The sequence below is a fragment of the Paralichthys olivaceus genome, chromosome 20 (genome assembly GCF_024713975.1).
Source record: "Paralichthys olivaceus isolate ysfri-2021 chromosome 20, ASM2471397v2, whole genome shotgun sequence".
Classification (NCBI taxonomy): Eukaryota; Metazoa; Chordata; class Actinopteri; order Pleuronectiformes; family Paralichthyidae; genus Paralichthys; species Paralichthys olivaceus.
Window position 1 is genome coordinate 19,883,161 of NC_091112.1, and position 24,959 is coordinate 19,908,119.

Below are 24,959 nucleotides of genomic sequence, written 5' to 3' on the forward strand. Positions count from 1 at the left end.
TTACAATCAGACCAACTCAAGCTCAATCCTACTATTGAGATCAGTGTATATGAAGGAAAAGTGTTATTAGAGTGTACTAGGGGCTTCAAATTTGGACTTTCCCACGTACTTTTCCAGACAAATCATGTAGAATTTGTGAACAAATGCAGACATGCAGCAGAAACGCTGCCTGTGTGAACAACAGACAACAGCAAAACATAGCAGAACCACGCAGCTATCACACGCCACTCACATATTAAGTGTGGACAGGGTTTTCGTTGTTACAAGTTTGCTTCAGAAATGGCAACAGCCAATGTTCTTGGCCCATAAAAGAGATCAGCTGAACAGAACTTAACTTCGGCTTTGTAAACTTTAACCAAATATGACTGAACAAACTAATCTGACTTGAGCAAAGACAAAACAGACCTAACAACCTGGTCTCTTCTTCTTCTTTGTTCGGTTTATTGGTGAGTGGCAACCAACGTCAAGGCCCATTACTGCCATCTACTGTGTCTTCTTGCCAATCTAATCCAAACAAAGGGGAACATACAGTATATAGTGGCTGATCAGACCATCTAAGAAACAAAAGGGACAAAAACAAACACTAACAGCTGAACTACAAATGACAAAAAACAGGCAAGTAGTCAGTTAGTTAGTAAGCTTAGTAAGTCAGCAAAAACACTAAACCAATAAACCAAAGATAAACAATTAAACTAATTAAACCCTCCCCTATGAGGTGGCAGGCACACGGTACAGTCCAATTAGCCACTTCCTGTATTTAATGGCCTGCTTCAGCAGCACCCTAACCAGAAACTCAAACAAAGGAAAATTGAATGTACTGAACGTAAGGCAAACTTAATAGTAAATCTGAAGTATTACTGTATAGAGGATAACTAAAAGTGTGCACTACAAATAGGAACAGATCTACTAACTTATCTAAATAAACAAAGCAGTATGTTTTATAAAACAAAAGCCATGTGTTGTTATTTATCTGTTTTGCTGTTGTATGTGTGAATTTTATGTAAATACGGTCCAAAGGTAAACTAGATGAGTAAATAAATTAATGTAAACTATTAGCTAAAGTGAGTGCAGGAGGGTGACCAACATTTAATGTCGCTGTGTTGCAGCAAATGCAGCCATCTCTCACACCCCTCTTCAAAATCCTTGCTGGGACAGCGAGAGGTAGTCTGTAGGGGCGTTTTGCTTGCCAGGGATGTGATACTGTGAACCAGTTTACCTGCAAGGTACCACGGACTGATCTGCCCGTCCATTTTTGTCCTTCATTCCCTCCAGCCATTGTAGTGCTTTATGATCTGTCTCCAAGGTAAACCCCCTCCCCAGCAGGTTGGAAGGAGTCCAGTGCCCACTTGATTGCCAAAGCCTCCTTTTCCACCGTTGAAAAGCGGGTCTCCCTGGATAGTAGCTTGCGACTGAAAAAGGCAACAGGATGTTGATCCTCTGGCATTGCCTGCAAATGCACAGCTCCACTACCTCTTTCAGATGCATTGGTTTGCAACACAAATATTTAAATAATCAAACTATGAAATTGAGTTAAGATAACTGAAGTCTATTCTTCGGAACCAAAACAACTGGATTACACCACTCACTTTTTGAAGGTTGAATGATTCCAAGAAAACAGTATGAGCTTCACTTCACCAGGAGTCACTCCAGTATCCTGTAACTCATACAGTACCTCTCACAGTTTCATCCTCCGTCAACACAATATCATGCTCTACCAGTTTAGTGCGACCTGGGTATTTCCTGAATTAAGTAAAGGTTTCACCTAAGACTGCTGGTCTTCAGAGAGATGGCTCAAATCAAGAACTGCAGATGTTGGTGAAGGGCGACCACAAGCTGCTTAACCTGGCCATGATGATGGTACAGAACCACATTCTGGAGAAAGTACTCCTTTCTCATATGATCTGACTCCGTCTCTGTCTCCCTTTCTCTAGCTCAGCAAAAAGGTGGACAAGGTTGGATCACTTTTCTGCATTTTAATTATATTTATAGGTAATTGGAATTCAAGGGCATGTCTGAAGCGTCTCCAACTGAGGATTAGGGAATGGTCATCTGCATGTTTAGCTTGAGCTCAGATTGGCAGATCATGACCCAAAACAATATAACAATACAATACAACAATACAAACTCCTCCTTCTCACTTACAAATCCCTCCATGCCCTAGACCCACCATATTTAACCAACCTCCTCCAACCCTACACTCCGCTCAGACGGCTATGATCTTCAAACTCAGGTTTGCTCTCCATCCCCAACACCAAACTGCAACCTTTTGGAGACAGAGCCTTCAGTGTTGCAGCCCCCACCCTCTGGAACTCTCTCCCTGCCAAAATATGCAATGCTGAATCTCTCGAAATCTTCAAAAAAACTTCTCAAGCGCCACCTCTTCACTCAGGCCTTTGGCCTCTTAAATGCTCCACCCTGCTGCTAAATTCTATCCTGTTTTCTATTTTTTTGCCTGTCCTCACAAACATATGTAAAGCGTCCTTGGATCCCATGAAAGGTGCTATATAAATTCAAGACATTATTATTGCTATTAAAACCACTGGGAATGTCAAGTGATCAGCAATGCTAACATTTAAGTGGTAAACGTAAATGGCCTGTATTTACAGGCCCACCCTTGCACCTTAATAAAAAGGTCAGCAGTAGGTCAAAGGTTCTTATCACCATGTACACAGCAGATTGGAATTGTCTGGAGAGTGCAGATGACATCAGCTAGTACATATTGCCTGTGCACAAGGGTCTGAGTACTGTGCTCCGCTCAGTGCTTTAAGAATTTTCCCATTAATCTTCACTGTGTTCATTTTCATAGACTGATTACAAATAGGTTTAACTTCAACCTTCTGACATGGAACAAATACATTTGAGTGAGATTAGCTGGGTTTTTGGGGGGAACGTGGTTTGGTGTGACCTTCTTTTCTGCACAGTTTACAAATTGGTTCTCTACTAGGAGGTTTTTTAAATAAGCTTGTTGATTCTCCCTTCCAGGGGCGTACCCACCCCTGGCATTGACCTCCCGTGGTGTTGATGCGGTGGTGGCCTGTGGGTGTCCTTAGCAGTCTTCCAGGCAGCATTGCTCCTTGGCTGGCTCTTTTTGCGGGTGGCAACAAACATGTCAGCCAGGGTGGCAGCTTCAGCGGCTGATTTAGGACCATGCTTCTTAATAAACCTCAGGCCACATTCTCAAGTATTGTTCCATTATAATGATGTCACCAATCTCTGCAACCGTTTTGCCTCTAGGCTGGATCTACTTCACATAGAGCTCAAGCTCCTTTGGGCTCTGTCCAGGTGCAATGTCGATGGAGCGAAACCTCTGCCTGTAAGGTTATTATCATATTTTTTACCTTGCCATAATCAAATGAATCATCCATATGCACATAGGCACCTCTGGCCTTACCAGTCAACAGTGGTATAAGGTGAAAGTCCCAGTCAGATTTTGGCCACCGACAAGCCACTGCAACTCTCTCAATAGTTTTCTGTAAATTTCTCTAGTGTAGGCCTATAAAATAATCCAGACTGACATTTTGAACCTGTGGATGAATGAATTCTTTCTGAAGGGGAGGCAGCTTGGGCCTGTGGGTGGTGGTTATCTGCATCTTATTCTCCAGGGCCTGTGGCAGAATTGAACTGGGCTCTGGGACAGTAGACGTGCAAGCCTGCACTTCTAACTGCAGAAGCTGCAACTGATGCTGCAGTGCCTTGAAATGACATTCGTGTCATGTGGCCTCCTCCTCCTTGCGTGGCCTCTTAGCGTTGGTTTGCAAACATCTTCACGCTCAGTGCCTCTGGTTCCATCAGAAACGTTATACTCCTGTTCTTTTGGTCCAATGTGTGGATCTTTAGTCTCTGCTCGATTTGCTCTTGTGCTTTTTTGCTCATAACAAAAAAAGTAGAGAAGAAAATGAATCTGTGTCCTCAACCAGCTGATCTCACCACTGACACCCATGTGAGGGACTGAGCAGGCAGACAAGAGGAGTGACGAGCGGTTTTCAAAAATAAAGGGGTTTTATTCACTAATAAGAAAAATAATTAACTGTCAACTAATCTAGATAAACAAAGTTTGTTACATAAAACAAAAGCCATGTGTTGTTATTTTTCTGTTTTGCTGTTGTATATGTGAATGTAATGTAAATAAGGTAAACTAAATGGATAAATAATAAAAAATAAAAAATAAATCAACTATAAACTAAAGTGAGTTCAGGAGGGTTACTGACATTTTAAAGTCACTGTGTGGCAGGAGGTGCAGCCATCACCAGTTGCCTAGCAGAGATTTTCCCACGACTTAACCACTTATGCACCAAGTGCACCTTGTAAATATATTCCCACCCTTAAGTGAGAATAGACCTTTTTCATGGCAGCCCTTTTGACATGAAATAGTAGTAAACACAGGTGAATACACTAATCACATTCATTCAGGTTGTGCTCTATTTAGATAGAGCCTTAATAAATGTGCAAATGTTTGAAACCTTTTCAATGCTCAAGGCTCTTATTTTGAAAAATGAGACGGTGGTTGTTAAGCTCGCGAGACTGTCGCATTCATCACAAGCATGAATGGCTTAAAACAGATTAAGTTAGAAGAGATATGTAAATAGACATGGGGTCTAAATTCAGGTTGGTCATCACAGACGTTATGTGAGAAGTGAACAACATGAATTATTGGTCGTACATTGTACAAATGGCAAAATTATTGTAAAAATATGATAATTATAGTACATCTGGCAACACTGGACTGGTTGCGTGACCCCGTGCCAATTACATCAGTTTGCAGCGTGGGTGTCGTTGGCCTCGGCAGTTGGGAGACAATTGATGAGCTGGAGTATTCTGCTGTATTAAGCACTGAAACTATTACTGTGTTGATTAATTAATTTAGGTTAGGTTTTATTTATTATTTAATTTTGTTATTTAAATTTGTTAAGAGAATAGCACTTAGTTATATTTGTATTTTGGAGTTAAGTTAAAAAGTTGTTCGTATTGTTTACCTGCTTTTTGTGCATTTTAAAAGTATCGATTTAGCATGTGTATTGTCAAAAACCCAAATGATACCCAACCCTATGTTAAGCATAGACCTGAGCGGGACATCCATCCTCTCATCTCACATCTGGAAAAAAATGAAAGGCAGAACCATTGGTTTGAGGAATTCAGTTCGCTCCTCCTCTTATGTTGTATGTATGTGTTGTAACTGTAAGCAACAGCCTCTCTGTTCCTTATTGTTGTTTCTGTGTCCCTTTTAAAGATTGTGGTCTTGTAATTCATTATTCAGAGGTTCTGAGTAATGCCTGATCTGATCACAGAACGTTGATTCTTATGCACTCATATGAAAGTAGGACTACTACACTCAATTATGTAACAAATACTGATGGGATTTCATCCACAATCTTCTCAGTGCTCAACACTGGCTGTCATCAGATAGAACCTTACAGAAAGAGAGAAATCAGGCTGGTTTGATATATATTTATGAATTAATTCAAATGAATGCTCTCCTCTTTTTACTGATACACTGTTTGCAATCCCTGACTGAAAATGGAGGCATTGATTTCTATGGCACAGGGATCCTTGGTTACTGATTGTGGAGCTCTGCCATTAACAGCAGCTTCTCCAGCAGTGATTGGAGCAGGTGGCTCCCTACGCTGCTCCCATTGGTAATTCCACAAATACACTTGCCTTATTACATACAAAGCTCCACCCTGCTCTACAAAGAAGGGGGAGCCAAGGGGTGTGGAAGAGAGGGATTCTAAGCCCTGTGTGCAGTCTTACAGGCAAGATGTTTATCTGTATTTGTTTAGCCTGGCTTTTTTTGTTCCCTTTAGAAATGTTGTATCCCATTAGCCAACAAAATATAAAACTAATTATATTTAAGGTATCAGATTTTTGAAGCAAGTATAGAAAAACAAATGGAGTCGGAGATAGACAAAAAGTGGGGAACAGGGAAATGTATTTCAAAGTATGCATATAGGTAAATGTTTTTATTTAATTCTGACAGGGCCACTCTAGTCTGATATCTGCGACATCTTTGTTACATCCTCATTTCCAAAAGTAATGATGGCAAAAATATATTATAGAAGGAAAAACCTAAACATAAATGAGTGAAGAAACATAACAATCCTAGATGGATTCACACTTGTGGACATCATGGTAGAATTAAGCAATAACCAAGCCATCATTCTGTAAGGATGTTGAAAACCTTTGTACTGTATAAAGATGAGGAAAAGATGTGAGTGTAGAGTTTCAACAGGAACAGTGACTGAAGTGAAGTCTGCTTAGAGACATCAGTGGCGGACAACAGAAGATTGACAGAGAAGGTCAGTGCAGGAAGTGATCAGATGGTGTCAGTAACAGTCTTTCCACTGTTACACAGGGAAGGATAGTCTGGTTACAGGTGGCCGTAGATAAATCCCTTACTACAGACATGAAGTCATAGCTTCAAGAGTTCAGTGCTGTCAAATTCAGTCACTGGTGGAAAACAGTGATATGGTCACATGAGACCACTACTCTGACTAGACTTTTGGCAAAATAAATATCCAATCTAATTGAAATTTTATAGCATAATTGTAAAAAATCCCTATTGAAAAACTGTTATGTGTGATATTTTAGCTAGATTCATCACTGGAGTGGAGTTTTTAGTAGATTAGACCTAATAAAATACTACTTAGAATACTTTTATTTTCATCATTTGTTAGTTGAGGGCTATGTAGGTGTGTGTTCACTAGTTTGAATATCATTGCAGGTGGCTATTCTCTATTATTCTCAAATCATCAAGGACAGCTATTGTGCATTATGCAATCACAGTTTACTTTCCAATTCCATCTGTCTGTCTGTATGTGGAACGCATTTCCTGTGATCCGTTCAATTAAAAGGCTTCACTCTTGAAATGTGCATTGTAAATCACCCGAAAAAACACAGTGTGTGTTTGGTGTGATACATTCAAAATGAATAAAAATGTAATAAACAGAGGACCAGTGCTCTGTAGTAGTAAGTGGGGGCGGTGGAGCTTGCTGCCAATCCTTGGATAAACTACAGCAGCAGTTGGTAACAGGGTCAAACCGTGGGTCAAAATCACAGTCAGATCATTTTTATTTTGACTATTAATCTTTTATTGTACCATATCGGACACAGACACTTGGCCCTGACGGTTGCTCTCCTGGCAACAACATTCATAGAATAATTTTCTGTCAGGCAATATGTCTTTAAAATGTTTTGTTGCTACAATGCTTTATACTGAGTGGTTATAGAGCTTTTATTTTGAAAAGTTGGATCTAAAGATTGTGTTGAGGGCTCTAAAATAGCCAGCATACAATTTATGAAAAATATAAGCATTTAAGTAAATTAATTATACATTGAACATAAAATCTTCATTGCAGATAAACAAGGTTGGACAAATGCAAAGTTTTCAGGCATCACTCTGCACAGAAAGGTTCAGCATGCAAACAATAAAAAAGTGAAAGTATATTGTAGAACTGCTTGAGGAGGACAAGGGCTCACTGACAGCAATGAATAATTCTGAAGTAGCTCCGGAGCAGCCCATTTCGAACAGACTCAGTGGCGGCGACGTTAGATCCACTCATTCCAGTCAAGCTTGAAGTTTTGCTGAAGCCTCCTTCTCGTGGCCCCTCCTCTGACTGCCTGTCAGACAGCACCGCGGGCACGCCCGGCGCCTCGCTCTCCGTTTGCTCCTGGTACCCAAACACACTGTGAAACGCCGCCTGACAAACGCTCATCAGTTACTTCATTAACGGATACTGGTGAGGGACGGTGACCGCGGAGCATCTGCCTTCACACACGGTCCTGTTTTTTCATCTGGATGATCTGAGAGGAGCCGGGTGAGTGTCCACATCACATGTGAGCTGCCCACACACACACACGCACACACACACACACACACAGGCGCGCACACTATGTTGACATTTTTCACATTCAGCGCCATTTGCAGACAGGTACACCTACCGCCCCTTTTATTGTCCCCGCTGTTTCTTTGGAGTTTAATGAAGTAAATGGCGCAGGGAAATGCGGATTCAAATGTTTCACACTGATGTCACATGTGAGGCTGTTCACACAGCTGCTGGGATGATGTGAATGGGAGCGGATTGGATGATCGGGTCTTTGTAAACAGCGATACTTTCTCTCTTTTATTTGATTTTTTTTTTTTTTACCTCTGTCGCAGAATCATCACAGTGAAAACGGTCTCTTGCGGTATTTCTAATCTCTATCTATGATTTCTGTTTGTGTGAATCCTCCTGGAATCAGGCTCCATGTCAGCGTCCACTGTGGGAGCAGGCGTTCGTCTGTGGCGTCTGTGTTCTCCAGCAGACTGTAGAGTCACCATGGAGACTGACGGTGGTTTTCCAGCCGTGCGTTTGATTGTTCTGTCGAACGGAGAATCGTCGGCACCATTCAATTTAAACCGGGAGTCCAGAGGAAACATGTCCGTCTTATTTTTGCGTCTCATCATTTACCCTGCGTTATTTCAAGTCGTTCCATATTGATTTATTTAATATTAAGACAGGAGCTGCCATTGCACTGGAAGGAGAAGCTAAAGACAATCGATGGTGACATGATAGAATCAAAGAGAAACTAAACAGATAATAATGAGGTAAAATACGTTGAGATAAAATAATGTTGGATACAAACAAAATCAGGAGACAAGCTCAGTCTGAACAGGAGCTCTAGGGCAGCACCACAGGAAGTCTGGTCCCCTCTGGTTTTGAGATGAGAGTGACCTGAGTGACCTGGGGGTGGAAGATGGGATAGGTGATATCATGAGGAGCTAAACCGTGTCATAAACAAATAGTGAAGGTTCAAAAACCAGTTCTGCAGTTAACTGGGAACCACTTCAGCTGTGATATGTAAAAAAAAATCAATTTGGATCAGTTGTAATCAAGGTGGAACTGGTCCACCCAACATACAGGGAGCTGCAGATGGATGATTGTTTTAGATAGACACAGCTTCTAAGTATGACGTGTTGCAGACACTAGATATTTCATTAATGGCATGCCTCTTTACCGAATTTAGTCCCTCTAACAAATACTGTGTACCTAGCTGTAAGGTCAAAATAAAAATGTAAAAAACTACATTTTGAATCGTCAGTTATAACAAACTGTAGTTGAAGAGTTAGATTGAATCCGCTGGAAGTCTGTTTGTGTTGTACTAGTGCAGTGGTCGTTCTGACCTGTCTGTTTGGTATGGGCTGTTGATGTTTTAGAGAGTCCTCCTTAAACAATATACTGTCACTTTGTATTGTTTGTGTGCTGGACGTTGTGTGCTGATATTTTTACAAGTAGGTTTTGCAGTTTAAATTAAACTGAATTTGCTTTATTTTTGTCAGTCGAATATGGGGAAATGAAAATAATCCGAATATCAGAATGATCTGGGAGGGATTTTCACCTGCAGTTTGTCCCAGTTATTGACCGTTGCTGTAATTTATCCAAGGATGTTGAAGAAGACATTTACAACTCGGCCCACACACTGTTGGCACGCTATGCCACCCCCACTGACTGCTTCATAGCACTTTATTCAAATTTTATAATATTGATTCCAAATCGCACCAAATTTGGCACTTCACTTCCCTGGACCATTGAGAAAACACATGCCAAGTGTGAAGCAGATCATTTTAATGAGATATGCATTTCCCAGACAGACATTTGTGGAATTAATATGTAGATAGTAGGTACATAATAATCATACATCGACATGTAAATGTTTATAATATTCATATAATGCTGCTGGTGAAGGTAGATCACTGTTACTAGTCAATTATCATTTTCATACATTCTTGTGGAGAACCTGATCTGCATGTCTCCTTTAACCCCTCAATGTTGTTTTTTTACAATTTGAAACACTTACTTCTGTGGGGACATTTAAGTTAGTTGTATTGTCCCAGCTGATACATTGCAGACTTATATGAGTATATTCAGCTGTATCACCAGTCAGCAGCTGTATCAAAGCTTGATGTAACTGGCCCATGTGTCAGTTTTAAAGAGCCAGGGGTCTTTTTCCTTATGGTGATGCTGTGTGAAATGTGCAGCGTGTCCCCTGAGGTGAGCATGAAAATGATCTGATGTGAGGTAGGCCTTTATCATGTACACATCACTTACTCGTGAGTGTGGCACAGTGGTGTGATGCAGATAGAGCTGCAAATGAAAGGCACAAACCTTAATATCTTTGTAGTTTTTTGAATTTTACATACTTAGTGAAGACGTCAAGTAAAAGTCAATGAAGTAAAAAAATGCGAGTTGACGTGAAAAATGCATGTGGGCGGAGGCATTGGTAGTGGCGTGAAGTCCTCGCCAACGGAGAGCAGGCTGTCGTCATGACTTTTCATGTTGAGCTGCTATTAACTCTGTCAATTCAGCACTATTGGCTATATTGTAAAAGTCAATCAATATCCAGATCAATTCTCTCTATAGCATTTAGTTTTTACCAGACACACGCAAATGTGGGGAAGCGTTTGTTTTTTTGTAGTTTTCGTCTCCTGTTTTCATATTAAAGATCTCTTGGCTAGTTTGTAGCTGAAATGTTCCTTGTGCACCTGCAGAGGCTTAAACCAATCAAACACTGGTCATGTGCAGAGAGTAGATGAGTAGATGTCGGCTACTTGGTGTGGCACTTCTTCCTCATGTCTCTCTTGACTCATCTGCCTCTCTATCTGTGTCTATATTTATCTCTCCCATCCTGATTTCTTTCACACTCACATGCTCATCATGTTTGTTCTTCATCCCTTGTTTCTGCTGGTGAACAAAGAAAATCATGCTGCCACACTGTACATCTCCTCCTTTCTTCCATATTAACAAACATTGACATAAACGTTCTGCAAAAAGAAATGGACAGAAGGAGGGAGAATAGGAAAGAAAGGAAAATGTAAGACAGAAGTAAATACATGCCACTGCAAATACTAACACTGTGTCCTGGCACTGGGTTGTTCAGTTTGAGTTGAACTTCCATTTATTCCAATTTTTTTGTTTCACATTCAGTCTAACCCTGTGAATTAGACACATATCTCAAACATCACACACTAACTGATGAGTTCAGTGTGAAAGTTCATTCTTGACCTCGGTAATAGTTGTTTGACACAATAAATGTGACTGAAATTCCACTTAAGAACTTCTTCTGGAATTCAAACCAACATCGTCTTCATTTGCAAATAGAATTGCGATTGCAGTCAAGATACATTGAGAACATATTTGAGATCCAATCCCTCAGACCCCATTTGGAGGTGTTCTGGGACAAATGTCCAGGGCCACACTGAGGGACCACTTACTCATCTGACCTGCTTCATAATGAACCAAAAGCTTTTTTACACTTCTCAATGTTTCATGACCAACACATTATTATTTGCTATTTTAAAAAGTGTTGGTTCATAAGAAATGTGCGCATTGCATTGATTCCCTTCCTTGCCCCCCCTCCCTTTATCTTTCACATTCTAAAACAAACACACACACACACACACACACACACACACCATCTGTATATACTCAGACAGCAGCATAATTTTATCTTGTGAACAGGAATTAATAGCATGGAATGGAATTGAGATCTGCTCACAAATGGTCATTGGAAACACATGTAGAGACCCGTCGTGATTTATTTTGTACTATATGAAAGTAAAGGTTGTGCAATTTGAGATGATCTTCATTTAAGTTTATTTTGTCAAACAATATGTTGACATCAAACACGTTACACCTTTATACAGAACCACTTGAGCAAGAAAATCTTTCCCAGATAAGTTTGTTGAATTCATCATAGGAGCAGCTGCACACATTTTTCGGAGCGTGGCTGAAAATGTTGGCAGCATTTGATTCAGTGCGGGCACTACACCAGCAAAATGACTTAATGAATAATAAATTCAATTGGCAATAAGACCCAATTTTGGTATTTTCCATATAATACTATGATATCGCTGCAATCAAACATCAAAGCTGTATATCATCATGATGCAGATTTCGATAAAGAAAATTATTGATATTTTTGTGTGTCTTGAAATTGTTTACTTCCTTCACTTTCACTGATGCTTTCTGTCCAGCAACTTTATCTCATGGGTTTGGTCGTGTGACCCTTTACTGCCCTCTCCTCACACTGTTTCTGTAATGCTTTAGCTTTTGGGGTATTTTTTTTTATTTTACTTGTGTCTCTCATTAAATATTCACTGCCTCCGATTTCATCTGGGTCAACCTGACTCCCAGTTTCTGTGTTGTCAGAGCTCATGCTAGCAGCTGTGTTTGTGTGTGTGTGTGTGTGTGTGTGTGCGTGTGTGTGTTGGGACAAGGAGGGAGGGGTGTCCAGCAGTGACTGATAGACATCCGGCTTCCTCTGGCCTCCACATCATCACACAGCAGCCTTTAATCCCACACAGGGCCCGATTAAATTTAAAGCCGATTTCAGTCCTTAAGCTCACTTTCAGCACTCAGGCAACCACACAGTCTGAAATACAGATACGCTTAAGTATGTTATTCCTTTTCACAAATGCATTTCAGTTTGAACCTGTGAACCAGGCTTCACTCTGTGTCTAAATCTAAGAATCTATTTGAAATCTTGAAACATTTAATCACATCATTATTTTACTTTGGTCCGTGCTTGACTGTGTTATTGCTCATAGAATGCAAGATCATTTCCATTACTTCCATTAGCAACGGATTTAGAAAGAATACAAGTACAGGTATGTGTCCTGTATGGTCGGTGTGTTAAGATCTGCGACCTCTTACCTTACAGTAGTTTTGTGTGAAACGTTTCTGACCCTTCCTACTGTGGAGCAGCAGAACTGCTCAACCACTTCAGGCGATGAAACACAGTCTGTGTATGATGTAAGATTGCCAGGGAATGAGGCAATGGTGTGATGGTCCACAGAGGTCCATTATTTATTATTTGCGTGAATGTTTTTTTGCTTGATAAATTTTACCTCAACCTTCAACACATTACATGCGGTGTGTTATATGAATCATTATGTGTGTCAAGAAGAACTCCTCTGTCAACCATCCTATGCAATACTGCAGGGCATCAGAAGTTTAGGCCTCTTTTTGTTGTTTCATGGCGGTGAAGTAGAAAAGGCAGAAATATAATATGTTGTATGTTATTATGTTGCATGCACTGATCCCCAGCACCATGCTGGTGATGTGTTTGTGTTGTGAACACACTCTGCCTCGTATGTTCAGAGCCCCTGAATCTGACTCAGACTCATTCCTTTGAATTAAAGCAATATAAAGTTTTATTAGGATATAAATACAACATATAAACACTGATGACAAAGAAATATTATAGAGCTATGAAAAGTATTTACTTACAGCATGGTAACATTAGAAATAATAGACTAGAGCTGTCACTAATCGGTCCACACATCTTCAGTGACTTCACAAATACCAACAGTGTTGCTCCCTAAACCTCTGTCATCAGGAATAATGTCATATTGTTATTTTATCAGACATCTGCTGCATCATTTTAATTAGAAAATATAGCAGACTACAAAGTTTTACAACTCTAATCTTGTTTCTGATATTCAATTAGGAAGCATAGGTCAATGTAGCACCAATGGGTTTTTGTAAAATAAACCCTATGACCCATGCTGGGTTTAAGTAGCACTTAGAACATGTTCATTTTCAGTTTATAGAAGTTGTGACCTGCATGACAATAGTTTAAAACATCCTCCACTGAAACAGAAATATAAAGTCATAATCAACATCACATTTTCAGGCTAGATTACTTACAGAATAGATATTTCTTTCCTGTTGCATACATAAAATCACCATGCTGAAACAATCAACAAACGGCTTGTTTTGCTGATGCCTACACTTCCAGCTAAAAGCTGTTGTTCATCTTTGGACTCAAAAGCTGCAGACTCTGGTGTTATCTGTGGCACCTGCTACAAACTGCTGCCCAAGACCATATGGTGTCTGAACAGTCAGCCTAGAATTTGAAGTTGTTTTTTTGTGTGTGATTCTCATTACAAACCCACCAGTACACCTGGAGCTGTGGAGCACACACTTTGACTTTTCTCTGCCCTGTCAGCAATAATGTGGCTGCGCCAGCATCCATGCTGCACTGCAGGCTGCCAGCAGCTTTTGGAACTTCATGGGGTGGCAAGCTGTCCACCCTCAGTCTGCCAGCATACCTTCAAGTGTTGTTTTAGAAAGTATTCAGACCACTTCAGTTCAAACAGATTAGCCCATCAACAAAGTAGTGTTTTGATTGTGTCTGATCATGCACTGATCACTAAGTGCTGATGTGATGATATCTCAGTTACAACTAAAAAAAAACAAAGACCAAACTTTTTCGGGATCTGATGATGTTATAACCTAACTTTTGCGATTTTTAAATTAACTGTCACAATCACGATCATGATGTTGTTATTTTTTGTATAGGGGATAGCATAGTTTTTAAATAAATATGGAAAATAATTAGATTGAAAAGAGCTTTAAAACGATATTAGAACAATTTCTCTATGCCTTTTAGTTAGGGGGATATAGACAGTTAAAGTCACACTGTCCCCAAAACAGTTCAAACTTCATTAGTCCATATTTCTCTCAATTAATTGTTTCCACAGGTTTCTCACGTGACCAGATCAGCTTGAAAATAGCCTTCAGATTTGTGACAGTGTGGGCCAAAAGTGTGATGTTTTGACATGGAATGACCTGTTTTAGGAATAATCTGCCAAAACAACTGATACGCAGTTTCAGGACACACCAAAGTAAAGAGATGGAGTGTCAGCCTTAGGTTAAAGATCATTTAGCATGTGCATCCTGCTGCCATTTATATGGCTGCATGGGATGTAAAGAAGAGGTGTTGCATAAAACATAAATGTGGACAACAGATATTGTCAGTCACATTCATATGAGCCTACTTTACAAATCAGTGCAGACGACATTATTGACTACACTATACCTTTAGGCTGTTTCTGTGCTGACATAATTCAAGTTGCTCTTGTTAATAAAATCTCTTATGCAGCACACAGTGGTGAAGTGTAGGTCAGAACATAACCTGCAGGCTCCACCAGAGACGTTAACAGAGGCAATCCTATCAAAGAAACATCTGTAACACCACAGACATCGATTGCATGACACATATTCTCCCCCCAATTATTTGCTTTTTAACGGCCAAGCATTTTGATGTGTAGTAGAAGTATGATCTGTGAAAAAAGTTTTTTTTTAAATTTTATTTTGGGGCAAAGTCAAACAATTAAAAAGTTTTTTTAAATCAGATTTGTCAGGTAATTCTGTGCAGTTTGTATGTCCTAGTTCTCCCATTGACTGTCTATGAAGATAAATCACATGTCTAAACTGTACAAAAATGAAACCAAAACATTCAGGATGCGGGCTCCGCCATTTTGCTTTGCTGTTGTCAGAGTCTCTGCAGTACTGATCTGAACCCAATTTATCAGAAACATGAACACTGCCTAAAACAGAAGCCATCTTTGAAAAAAACCCATTTGATTTTATTGACTTTTTAGTTTGGTGCATGTCCCATCCACTAATATGGAGGGGGCAGAGCTTATGACTTAAACCTCAACCAAGTTGTCCATCTTTACAGAGTCTATGCTCTCTCCCCTTTCATTTTGATATCAGAAGGTGCTGACTTGTGAGACAAGACAGAAAATGTTGAAGAAAAAAAATATTGCTGCACAATTGTCGAATATCAGGATGCCAATATATCATAGCAGAGGATTTCAAGGATTCTAATATCAGGGACCAGTAGCTTCACTTTATTTTCTCTGAAATTCAAGATCATTTGAATCCAAGTTTGACCATCTGTTTCTTTTCAGCACTGACTGATCATTATCATTCGTATTCACTGTGGGCTAAAATCCATTACCTGTAGTGGGTCAGCCAATCAAAAGAGAGGCTCATTACTAAGGCACAAACCTCCCTTTTCTAGATAGAGCTTGAGAGAAGAAGGGTAACAGTTGGTCTTTGTTTCCTTGAAACCACAAATACAGATTCTTATGGATATCAATATAAAAATAATGTAAAAGCAACCAAGTAAAAGTTCCATTAAATGTCATTAAACAGGTTGTCTGAAGTCACTGAAACATTTACGGTGTAAAACCAGACCACAACGTCCCTTAACCAGTTTCCCTAACCTTAAAATTTCCTTTATTGATATTTTCAGTATCAAGGCTTTATATTTACAGAATTGAAAACATCCTTTTTACATCAAGTTACATAAACAGAAAACATAATCTGGTCACAATTATGTGACCTAAAATGCTTATTTGCTGTTGAAGTTTAGTTGTATCATATTTTCTAATAAATTGACCCTGTTCTTTTGGGACATGATGGCTCAAAACCTAAAACATTTTATGTGGGTTCATCACCCAACCAACCATCTGTATGTAGTCCAGTGAATTTATTTGTAGCTCTGTAAAACAAAAACAAAAGCTCACAGTGATGCTGGGGACCGTGATTAGTTTTTGCAAACAAAGGTGTAAAGTACTTGTTCTTTACCCAATTATTTAAATGTTATGACATTTTATATTTGCAATTGCATTCTTGCAAAGTACACTACATTTGACAGCTTTGCTTTAGATTTTGCTACAACACAATGTTAAATATAACTAGTAAAAGTGAAAGTAGAAAAGTAGAATTCAATCTGACGTGCCTATCGATCTTAAGAATCATTTTAAGACTTTATTTTTTAGATTTTCTCACCATACCAAAAGGTGCACTCTATTGCTCTGCCACTGCATCAGTCAGGATTTACTCATGAAACAACATGAAGTCAGTGGTAGGCAGACCCCATTTGTTTTGTTTTTTCCGTTCTCCAAGATGTTACTTCTGAGAACGTTCTGTAAGAAAAATCAATAAGAAATTAAAGGTACATTATATGTCACATCATTGATCATCCCAAAATTATATTTTGTATTTTTCTGAAAAACCTGTAGAGATATCAACATACAGTCTTAGCTCAACTACATTCAACTATACCCTTGTGCATAGTGTGGATCTCTGAGGTCGTGGTGCTGCCTGTTTCAAACCCTCCACCATTGATGAAGATGAGAGTGACCAGTCCTGTGGTTTTAGTGAAACATACACATTTTCTAGCCATGTAACACCTTGTGCCTCACTTGCTATTCTCTCCTGGTAATAAATAACACATTGTCAAGCAACTGACACTTTTAGAATGATTTGGGTCAATATCAAGAAATTCCCCCTGGGCCTTCTGACCACTGGAATGTAACTGATGTGAAGATGTAACGATGATGTCCAGTGAGGGGTCCCACTTCACATGCAGTGAAGTCGAAATATAAAATGAAAATCTATGATATGAACAAAGTAATATACAATTACTTCAGTGCAGTACAGTAAGGAATTTGAGTAAATGTAGTAACTTGTTACATTCCATTAGTCCTCACATGAACAGAGGTATCTTGGATCAGTCTGTTTCTTCCTCAGAAAAACAAAACAAAACCAAAAACTGTGACCCCTGCATCCCTACAGATTCAGAAGACACAAGCCCTAGCAGCTACAGGGAAAAGCCGCTTATTGTAATATAGATTTTCATACATTGCTGTCTCCCTTTCTTTAATCTTCTGCTCTGACGTGGTCGTTGTTGCCACAGCAACATGTCTGACTGTTGTGGTGTGTCAGGTGGCGGCCGACGCAGCTCGTGCAGCCACCCACCTTCACCGATAAAAACTGAAGTGACTGTGTGCACGCATTAGACTATAAATGCCATCAGTCTGTTCTCATGTTGCTACGTTAACTGCAAGCCAAGTGTTGTTGCTGTGTGGAGAGCATGATGGAGAATAAAACAAGTGGCTACGCCAGACAAACAAGATGATGTGTGTCTGACCAGACCAGTGGAATTTATTGATGCCATTAGCACCAAGTCAAATTGAGACAATGGTTTTTAACCCTGTGGCAATAAAGACACAAGCGAGAAACCAAGTGTGAATAACTGACCGTAACCCTTACTTCCATTTCATTCTAAGAATATCTTAACGGTCACACTGTGATGTGGATGATTGTGGAAATACCATTTCAAGTCTTTTTTTAAAGTTGTTTTCATGCATGCCACTGATTTTATAAACCTTGACTGTTAAAATCTGTGAAAGTGCATGCACTCAAAACAACACAGGACAGGATTCATATACCTGCGTGTATGGTTCTGGGTTTGCTGACTCATGAAATAGTGTCAGGAAAGAGTTCATTAACTCAAGGTTGGTCAGTAGAGCTGTTCCATGTGATTGGTTCCGATTCATCATCCCTCTCAGATTTGTGTTTAGCTTTTTGATGTGTGTGCACATTTTGGGAGTGGGGGTCTAAGGTGCAACTAACACTTTAGTACTTGCAGCTGTAGTTTGGTGGAACCAGCTGTAGTGTTTGCAATACATGCTGTAATTTTGGTGATAGATGGTGGGAGCAGCTGTAGTTTGGTGGGAGCAGCTGTAGTTTGGTGGGAGCAGCTGTAGTTTGGTGGGAGCAGCTGTAGCTGTGTGATGAAGTATGATGTTTATTGTCTATGTACCAGACTGTATATGTTCAAATCCTCTCAAAGGCAGATATACCAATAATAATCATAATCCCATTTCCTCCAGATATTAACCTTTGCTCTGTTTTGTATCTTATTTAGATTTGCATACACAGCTCTTTCTGATTGACTTGACTTTGTCCTCTACCTCCACAGCTGTTGCCATGACAACAGACGAGGCAGAGAGTCACCAGAAGAAGCCAAGGCAGCAGGAGGAAGCCGGCCAGGACGCCAGGCCGCCCTCTCCAGAGGAGGAGCAGCTCCGGCCTCGCAACCGCAACTCTGCCAGCCGCGGCCTCTCCCGCCTCTTCTCCTCGTTCCTGAAGAGGCGCTCACAGTGTGAGAACGAGGGGGGAGAGAAGGAGGACAAGCAAGAAGAAGAAGAAGCTAAAGCCCCCATCGCTGACCCTGAACCTGAACTGAGGACAGAGGGAGAGGTCGCCCTGGATCAGCACTCAGTAAACAGTGCTGAGGCTCAGGTTAGTCTGTATGCTCTGTATCTGAAGTAGTGGTGGGTGACCCCACAGTATTTGGTTTCAGTCTAAAACCAAGTGTTACAAGGGCCAGGATCGTTATACAATAGTTATATGACCTGTACATAACATACCAGACATTAAATATTATTATTCGTCGCTCTCTCTGTTCATTACTAAATCACATTCACGTTTCAAGACAAAACAGGTTCAATGGTAAATAGAATAAAATAATTATAATTAACTAAAGATATGTTCACTGCATGAATCCACACACACCAATAGCAGAGGATATTCCAAGCCCTCTTCATACCTCGAATGTAGGATTTCTGAAGTTTTCACACATTTGTGACTTATCTAATTGACCAACCCTCAAAAACGTATGTTTTCCTTCAGCTGAAAAATCAAAACCTGTCCTGCCCTTCAACAACAAAACACTGTTGTCGAATACATCCCTAATACGCTACTCATGCTACGCCCACTGCAGACACAGTGTATATGATACTAAAAAGCTTTGGAAATGAAATACAATTGGATGGTACAAACCACCAAAGGGAATGAGGCAAGGAACCATCCATCTCTCCAAATGCTTATGTAACATCACCTTCAAGTGTAACTACAGCAGTAAGATGTGTGGTCTCTACTGGGGCTGTCTTCTGTGGTAATAGCTGATAAATACACACTATAAATAACCATCATACTCCCTGTCACATATAAAGGGATTGTAAAAGAAAGCACCTCACAGGATTTCAGTGTAAACAGAGGGTATATATTGTTGAAAAGTTGGGAGGTTGTATCAAAGCATTCCTCACTAGCTTAGTATACATGGTAGATACATGTAATTTCATTTGTCTGAGCTTAAGGTTTCACTTTTTCAATACTGGATCCTGTTTTGTCCCACTTCTCAAGAATCAGTCATCGCTTTCATTGTGACCCTTATGCAAGACTCACAACCACTTTAACTTGATACTAACTGTCTCTTGTCAGGCTGTCCAGGTAGAGAAGAAAGAAGCTGAGGCAGAGGAGGAGGAGGAGGAGGGTGGAAAGGACAAGGACAACGATAAGGAGAAAGGAGAGGAGGCTGCCCTGGAGAACGAGGAGGACAAGGACAAGGAGGAGGAGAAGGAGTCTTGTCCTGAAGGAGGCAGTAAGGGAGAGAACGAGGAGAAGACAACAGAGGAGGAGGCCAAAGCTCCCAGAGCTCCTCGCCGACCCAAGACCATGCAGATCAAAATCACTCTGCTCGATGACACTCTGTATGAGTGTGAGCTGGATGTAAGATCACTTTCATTCTTATTTGTTCTTCCATTATTTGATATTAACACATGCATACTGTTATAAAGTAAATAGTGCTTTGCCAGGTTTATGCAGGTTAACAAATGGCGATAACAATTCCCACAACACAAAGTTTTGTATTTAAGTTGTATTTTGTTTGACTGAGACTCTTGTCTGGTCACTGATTTTCTAAATTATTTAGTGGATTGGCAATTCTTTTTGGTCAACAAAGTAAGTGACAACCCGTTTCTGCCGTCATTTCTATTCCTCTATAAAACGTATTGCTGTTGCCAAATTTGTCTCATTGTTGTCCCCTTTATATATTTGTATATATCAGAAACATGCCACAGGCCATGAGCTGTTCATGAGGGTGTGTGACCACCTCAACCTGCTGGAGAAAGACTACTATGGCCTTGTCATCTGGGAGACATCTACCATGAAGGTGAGCTGGATTTCTAACCGTCAGAAGTTAGTATCAGTCTAACTATTCCAACCTCAATCTGTAGCTCTGTATACAATCTGTAAACAGACCTGATGGTTAGATGAACCGGTGAAACCTCAGTACTAAAAGATCTCATGTTTCAATTCAATTCAATTTTATTTGTATAGCGCCAAATCATAATATACATTCTCTCAAGGCACTTTACATAAACATTTTAGAGAGGGGTTATAGTTGCTATAATGAAAACAATAAAAGTGATAATTATGGATGTATAGATGTAATTAATTGATGTTAGATATTCAATCTCTCATTTTCTTGGTCAGACCTGGATGGACATGACCAAGGAGATCCGCAGGCAGGTACAAGGTGAGCTAACATTTAAATATATAATGTGTTCTCATTTTCTTTTTTAACATGTTTCTAATGTAGTTTTAACATTTTTTTCCATCACACCCTCAAGGTGCCAACTACAATTTCACCTTCAATGTGAAATTCTATCCACCGGACCCAGCCCAACTTTCCGAAGACATAACAAGGTATCCCATGAGTTCCAGTCAATGTGCCAGTGACTGCCTACAAACATTATTTTATTGCATTGAAAGCTTAATGTGAAAACGATTTATTTTTCCACATGAAGAAGACTAATTTTAACATTTTATGTGACAATCAGTGATTTTCTGAGCCCATACCTGATGTTCATCTATTTTTAATTTATGTTTCTATCGTTACATTTTGTCATAGGTTAGAACATGTTTCTTTGACCTTTAATTAATAGTGTTATCATGATATCAGAACTTTATACACAGTACATGTGATCCCTTTTTGTGCATTGAAGGTACTACCTGTGTCTCCAGCTGCGGAAGGACATCCTGCAGGGTCGCCTTCCATGCTCCTTTGTGACGCTGGCCCTTCTGGGCTCCTACGCTCTGCAGTCGGAGCTGGGCGAGTATGACCCTGAGGTGCATGGCAGTGAATATGGGAAGGAAATGAAAATGGCTCAGGGTCAGACCAAGGAGCTTGAGGACAAAATGATGGAGCTGCACCACACATACAGGTCAGAACACTGCCTCAGCTAAGCAGTGGTTAAAGAGACGTTTAGAATTAAGTGCTTTTTGTGTCCACAGCAGTTTTAAGTGGATCTGTCAAACTTTAATATTACAATGTCAAAGTAGAAGTACACAATATTCTCTGCAAAATGTAATGATAAACTGCTCATTATGGCAGAACTCTAATATTTAAGCAACATTTTCACAACATTATTGTAATTTACAACTATACATTCTTATGTATAAGAGAATCATATGTTTTGTGCATAGAATTATTGAGGAGTATGAACATACTTGTCTCTAAAAGTGGCACATTTTGCACACCTCCATCTATTTATTGTAATGATACATGAATGATAGTACTACTTAAATAAAAGATAGATTAGACAGGTTTACAGGTTTTCTTTGGTTTCTGCTGCTGTGGCAGGTCAATGAGTCCGGCCCAGGCAGACCTGATGTTCCTGGAGAATGCCAAGAAACTGTCTATGTACGGAGTGGACCTCCACCAGGCCAAGGTGAGAACAGGAGCTGGTCAACTCTTCTGTTTGTGATTCAGCCTTCTGACACTCTATGAAAACAATCAGCATATAAATGGCGGGAAAATGAAACAGTGTGTTTTCAGCTTTGTCTGTTCATAGTTTCAATGTCATGCACAGAAGCATGAGTGACCGCCAGGAAGACATGTGACTTGTCAGCTTTTACAGCAGAAATCAGGTCAATCTCTTTGCATCAGGACAGGGATTTAAACCAAATAGGAAAGGAATTTTTAGAGGACTGTACTGCCGCCCAGTGGATAATTGTGAGCAGTACAAGAAAGCTGCAACATTAAGCAGAGGTAAATACAGAATATGGACTACTGACATAGAAACCATGCAGTAGTAAACATTTCAAATACATGGTGTGTGCTGATCACCACTACAACTTTGTATTAACTGTCCTGATGTCAAATTTGTATAAATGGACTGCATTTATATAGTCTGTCGAACAAACAACTTTACTATGTCTCATTCACCCATTCATAAACACATGGCAAACCATAGAGCGGTTAGGAGTTCAGCTCATGGACACTTCAATAATATCTGGAGGAGCTGGGGATCAAACCTTTGGACACCTTTAGAAAGCCACTTTGCCTTCTGAACCCCATGTAAATAATCAATATTAACACATCATCAGTCCTGCAGATAGTCTGTTATAATGACTTGTTTTAATGCAAGGTAAGTTTAGCATTTGCAACTATCACCAGTGGAAAAGTAATACATTCAGTTAATAGTTGCATAGAGCTCTCCTAGAATCTGTATGCAGCATCAAAGCCGCTCACTTACTTTAGTAACAAAACTCAAACAGTAATAATTTAAAAAAAATCTGTTGTGTTAAAAGGGATTTCTTGATCAAAAGGCAGGATGGTAAGATACTGGTCGATTTATCCATCACACTACAAACACACCGAAGCAGTCTTCTTGGAACTGGACCTTCCTCTTCCTGTGGGTCGAGTGAGATCATATAGTCATAAAAAGCATCATACAGTTTCCAAGTCAAAGAAGCTAAGTTGTGCCAATACAATGAGGAAATGTGACAGAACATCAATGTGTCGCTCTTTAGAAAGAAGCTGCTTTGGTTTGAAGTGCAACAGACATTTTAAGACATATTTAAGGTTCCGTCAAATTGTCTTAGTTTAATGAAATCTCCAGGTCCTGTTGATAGTTGATGTCTTTGTGTCTCTGGGTTTGTCCGTCAGGATCTGGATGGTGTTGACATCATGTTAGGGGTTTGCTCCAGTGGTCTGATGGTTTACAAAGACAAACTGAGGATCAACCGTTTCCCTTGGCCCAAAGTCCTCAAGGTCTCATACAAACGCAGCAGTTTCTTCATCAAAATAAGACCATCAGAGGTAAAGAGTTTTTTATATCGACAAACATTCATCCACTTGAAAAATCTGTTCTTCACTGAGATCACCCAAATCATGTATGAAACCTTAGTGTTCATTTCATTAATCTCATACCAATCGGTTTGCGTTTCAACAGGTGGAACAGTATGAGAGTGCAATTGGCTTCAAACTGCCCAATTACAAGGCTGCCAAGAAACTGTGGAAAGTGTGTGTGGAGCATCACACCTTCTTCAGGTGAGCTGTTGAATTCCTTAAAGCTAAGATTAGCTAGTCTCCCTTTGAATTACAGGCTGGAGCTTACTTTTCTTGTTTGCAATAACTGTGGGACTCAATGTTGAGTTAAATAGATGAAGAGATAAGAACTGATGCAAGGTACAACATATCTCAAAGTGCACTCTGAAGGTTCCTTTTTATCTGCAATTGGCAAAAATTATAATTCTGAACACAACTTCTGTCTCAAAAATGTGTTGCTTCACATGGTAAGATTTCCCACAACTTTCTGTCATGGTAGTAATGCCTGCAGTGAGATTCTTTACTGTCTGTCAATAGTGATGCCAGCTAAAAATGTACTGTTGCTTGGCAGCACTGTGAGCGAAGGTACTGTAAATCACATAAGTCCTAAAATTCAAACATAAAAATCTCCAGTAGTCTGAGCCTGGCCTGAGTCAGTTTCCTCACTTGTGTGCAGTGCTTTAAAAGAACTGTGGACGTTTTGGTGAGGACGTTTGCTTGTTGTTTGAGGGAGTTGAGATCAGAGCATTAGATCAGTATTCTTTGTGTCCAGGCTGACCTCCACTGAGATGGTCACCACCCCTAGGAAGTTCCTGGCACTGGGCTCCAAGTTTCGCTACAGTGGTCGGACTCAAGCTCAGACCAGACAGGCAAGCTCTCTGATTGACAGACCAGCTCCTCTGTTCCAGCGCTCGTCCAGCAAGAGGAACTCGCGCAGCCTGGATGGAGGTACCATGTTCCACTTGCTGTTACTACTGTAGTCCAGTGTGTGTGTGTTTTCTATGTAATCTTTTGCTTGGCCTACCATATTGTGTGTGGTGTTTATAAGATCATTTGCAGGCTTTCCTCTAGGTGCAGAATAATCCCTTTATTTAAAATAGAATAAGTCCAAATTTTCACGGATAACCAAACTCCATGCCACAGTGACTTCTACAATAAGCTTCCAACAGAAGAACCCGAAGAGTGGCTTTACACAAATACAGTGACACCCAGTGTACAAAGAGGGAACTGCATTGTTTCAGCAACATATTTGGCTCCTGTATTGTCAAAGCCAGAGCTTGTCGAAGTATTGGCCAGTCAACTGCTGGTTGCTGGGTTTTTTGCCTACATGTAAAAGCACTTGTTTCCCTTCTTTTAACTATCTGCCTGTCATAGCTTCTCCATCC

The 24,959-nt window shown here is 40.0% G+C and overlaps 1 protein-coding gene across 16 annotated transcripts in view; it reads left to right on the top strand.

The window, feature by feature from the left end:
• Positions 1-24,959, top strand: part of epb41a (erythrocyte membrane protein band 4.1a) — a 70,742-nt gene that overhangs the window by 13,760 nt on the left and 32,023 nt on the right. For 3 of the 16 annotated variants that reach the window (XM_069516204.1, XM_069516210.1, XM_069516211.1), the window contains exons 1-11: positions 7,613-7,811; positions 18,598-18,920; positions 19,902-20,189; positions 20,527-20,631; positions 20,955-20,997; positions 21,092-21,167; positions 21,467-21,685; positions 22,105-22,192; positions 23,413-23,565; positions 23,699-23,796; positions 24,347-24,522. In XM_069516204.1, the coding sequence (XP_069372305.1) occupies positions 18,606-18,920; positions 19,902-20,189; positions 20,527-20,631; positions 20,955-20,997; positions 21,092-21,167; positions 21,467-21,685; positions 22,105-22,192; positions 23,413-23,565; positions 23,699-23,796; positions 24,347-24,522 (1,561 nt within the window). In that variant the 5' untranslated portion in view covers positions 7,613-7,811; positions 18,598-18,605. Of the gene's footprint in view, positions 1-7,597; positions 7,831-18,597; positions 18,921-19,901; positions 20,190-20,526; positions 20,632-20,954; positions 20,998-21,091; positions 21,168-21,466; positions 21,686-22,104; positions 22,193-23,412; positions 23,566-23,698; positions 23,797-24,346; positions 24,523-24,959 lie in introns of those variants that run through there. The other 13 variants (XM_069516213.1, XM_069516217.1, XM_069516206.1 and 10 more) reach the window with 11 other exon arrangements.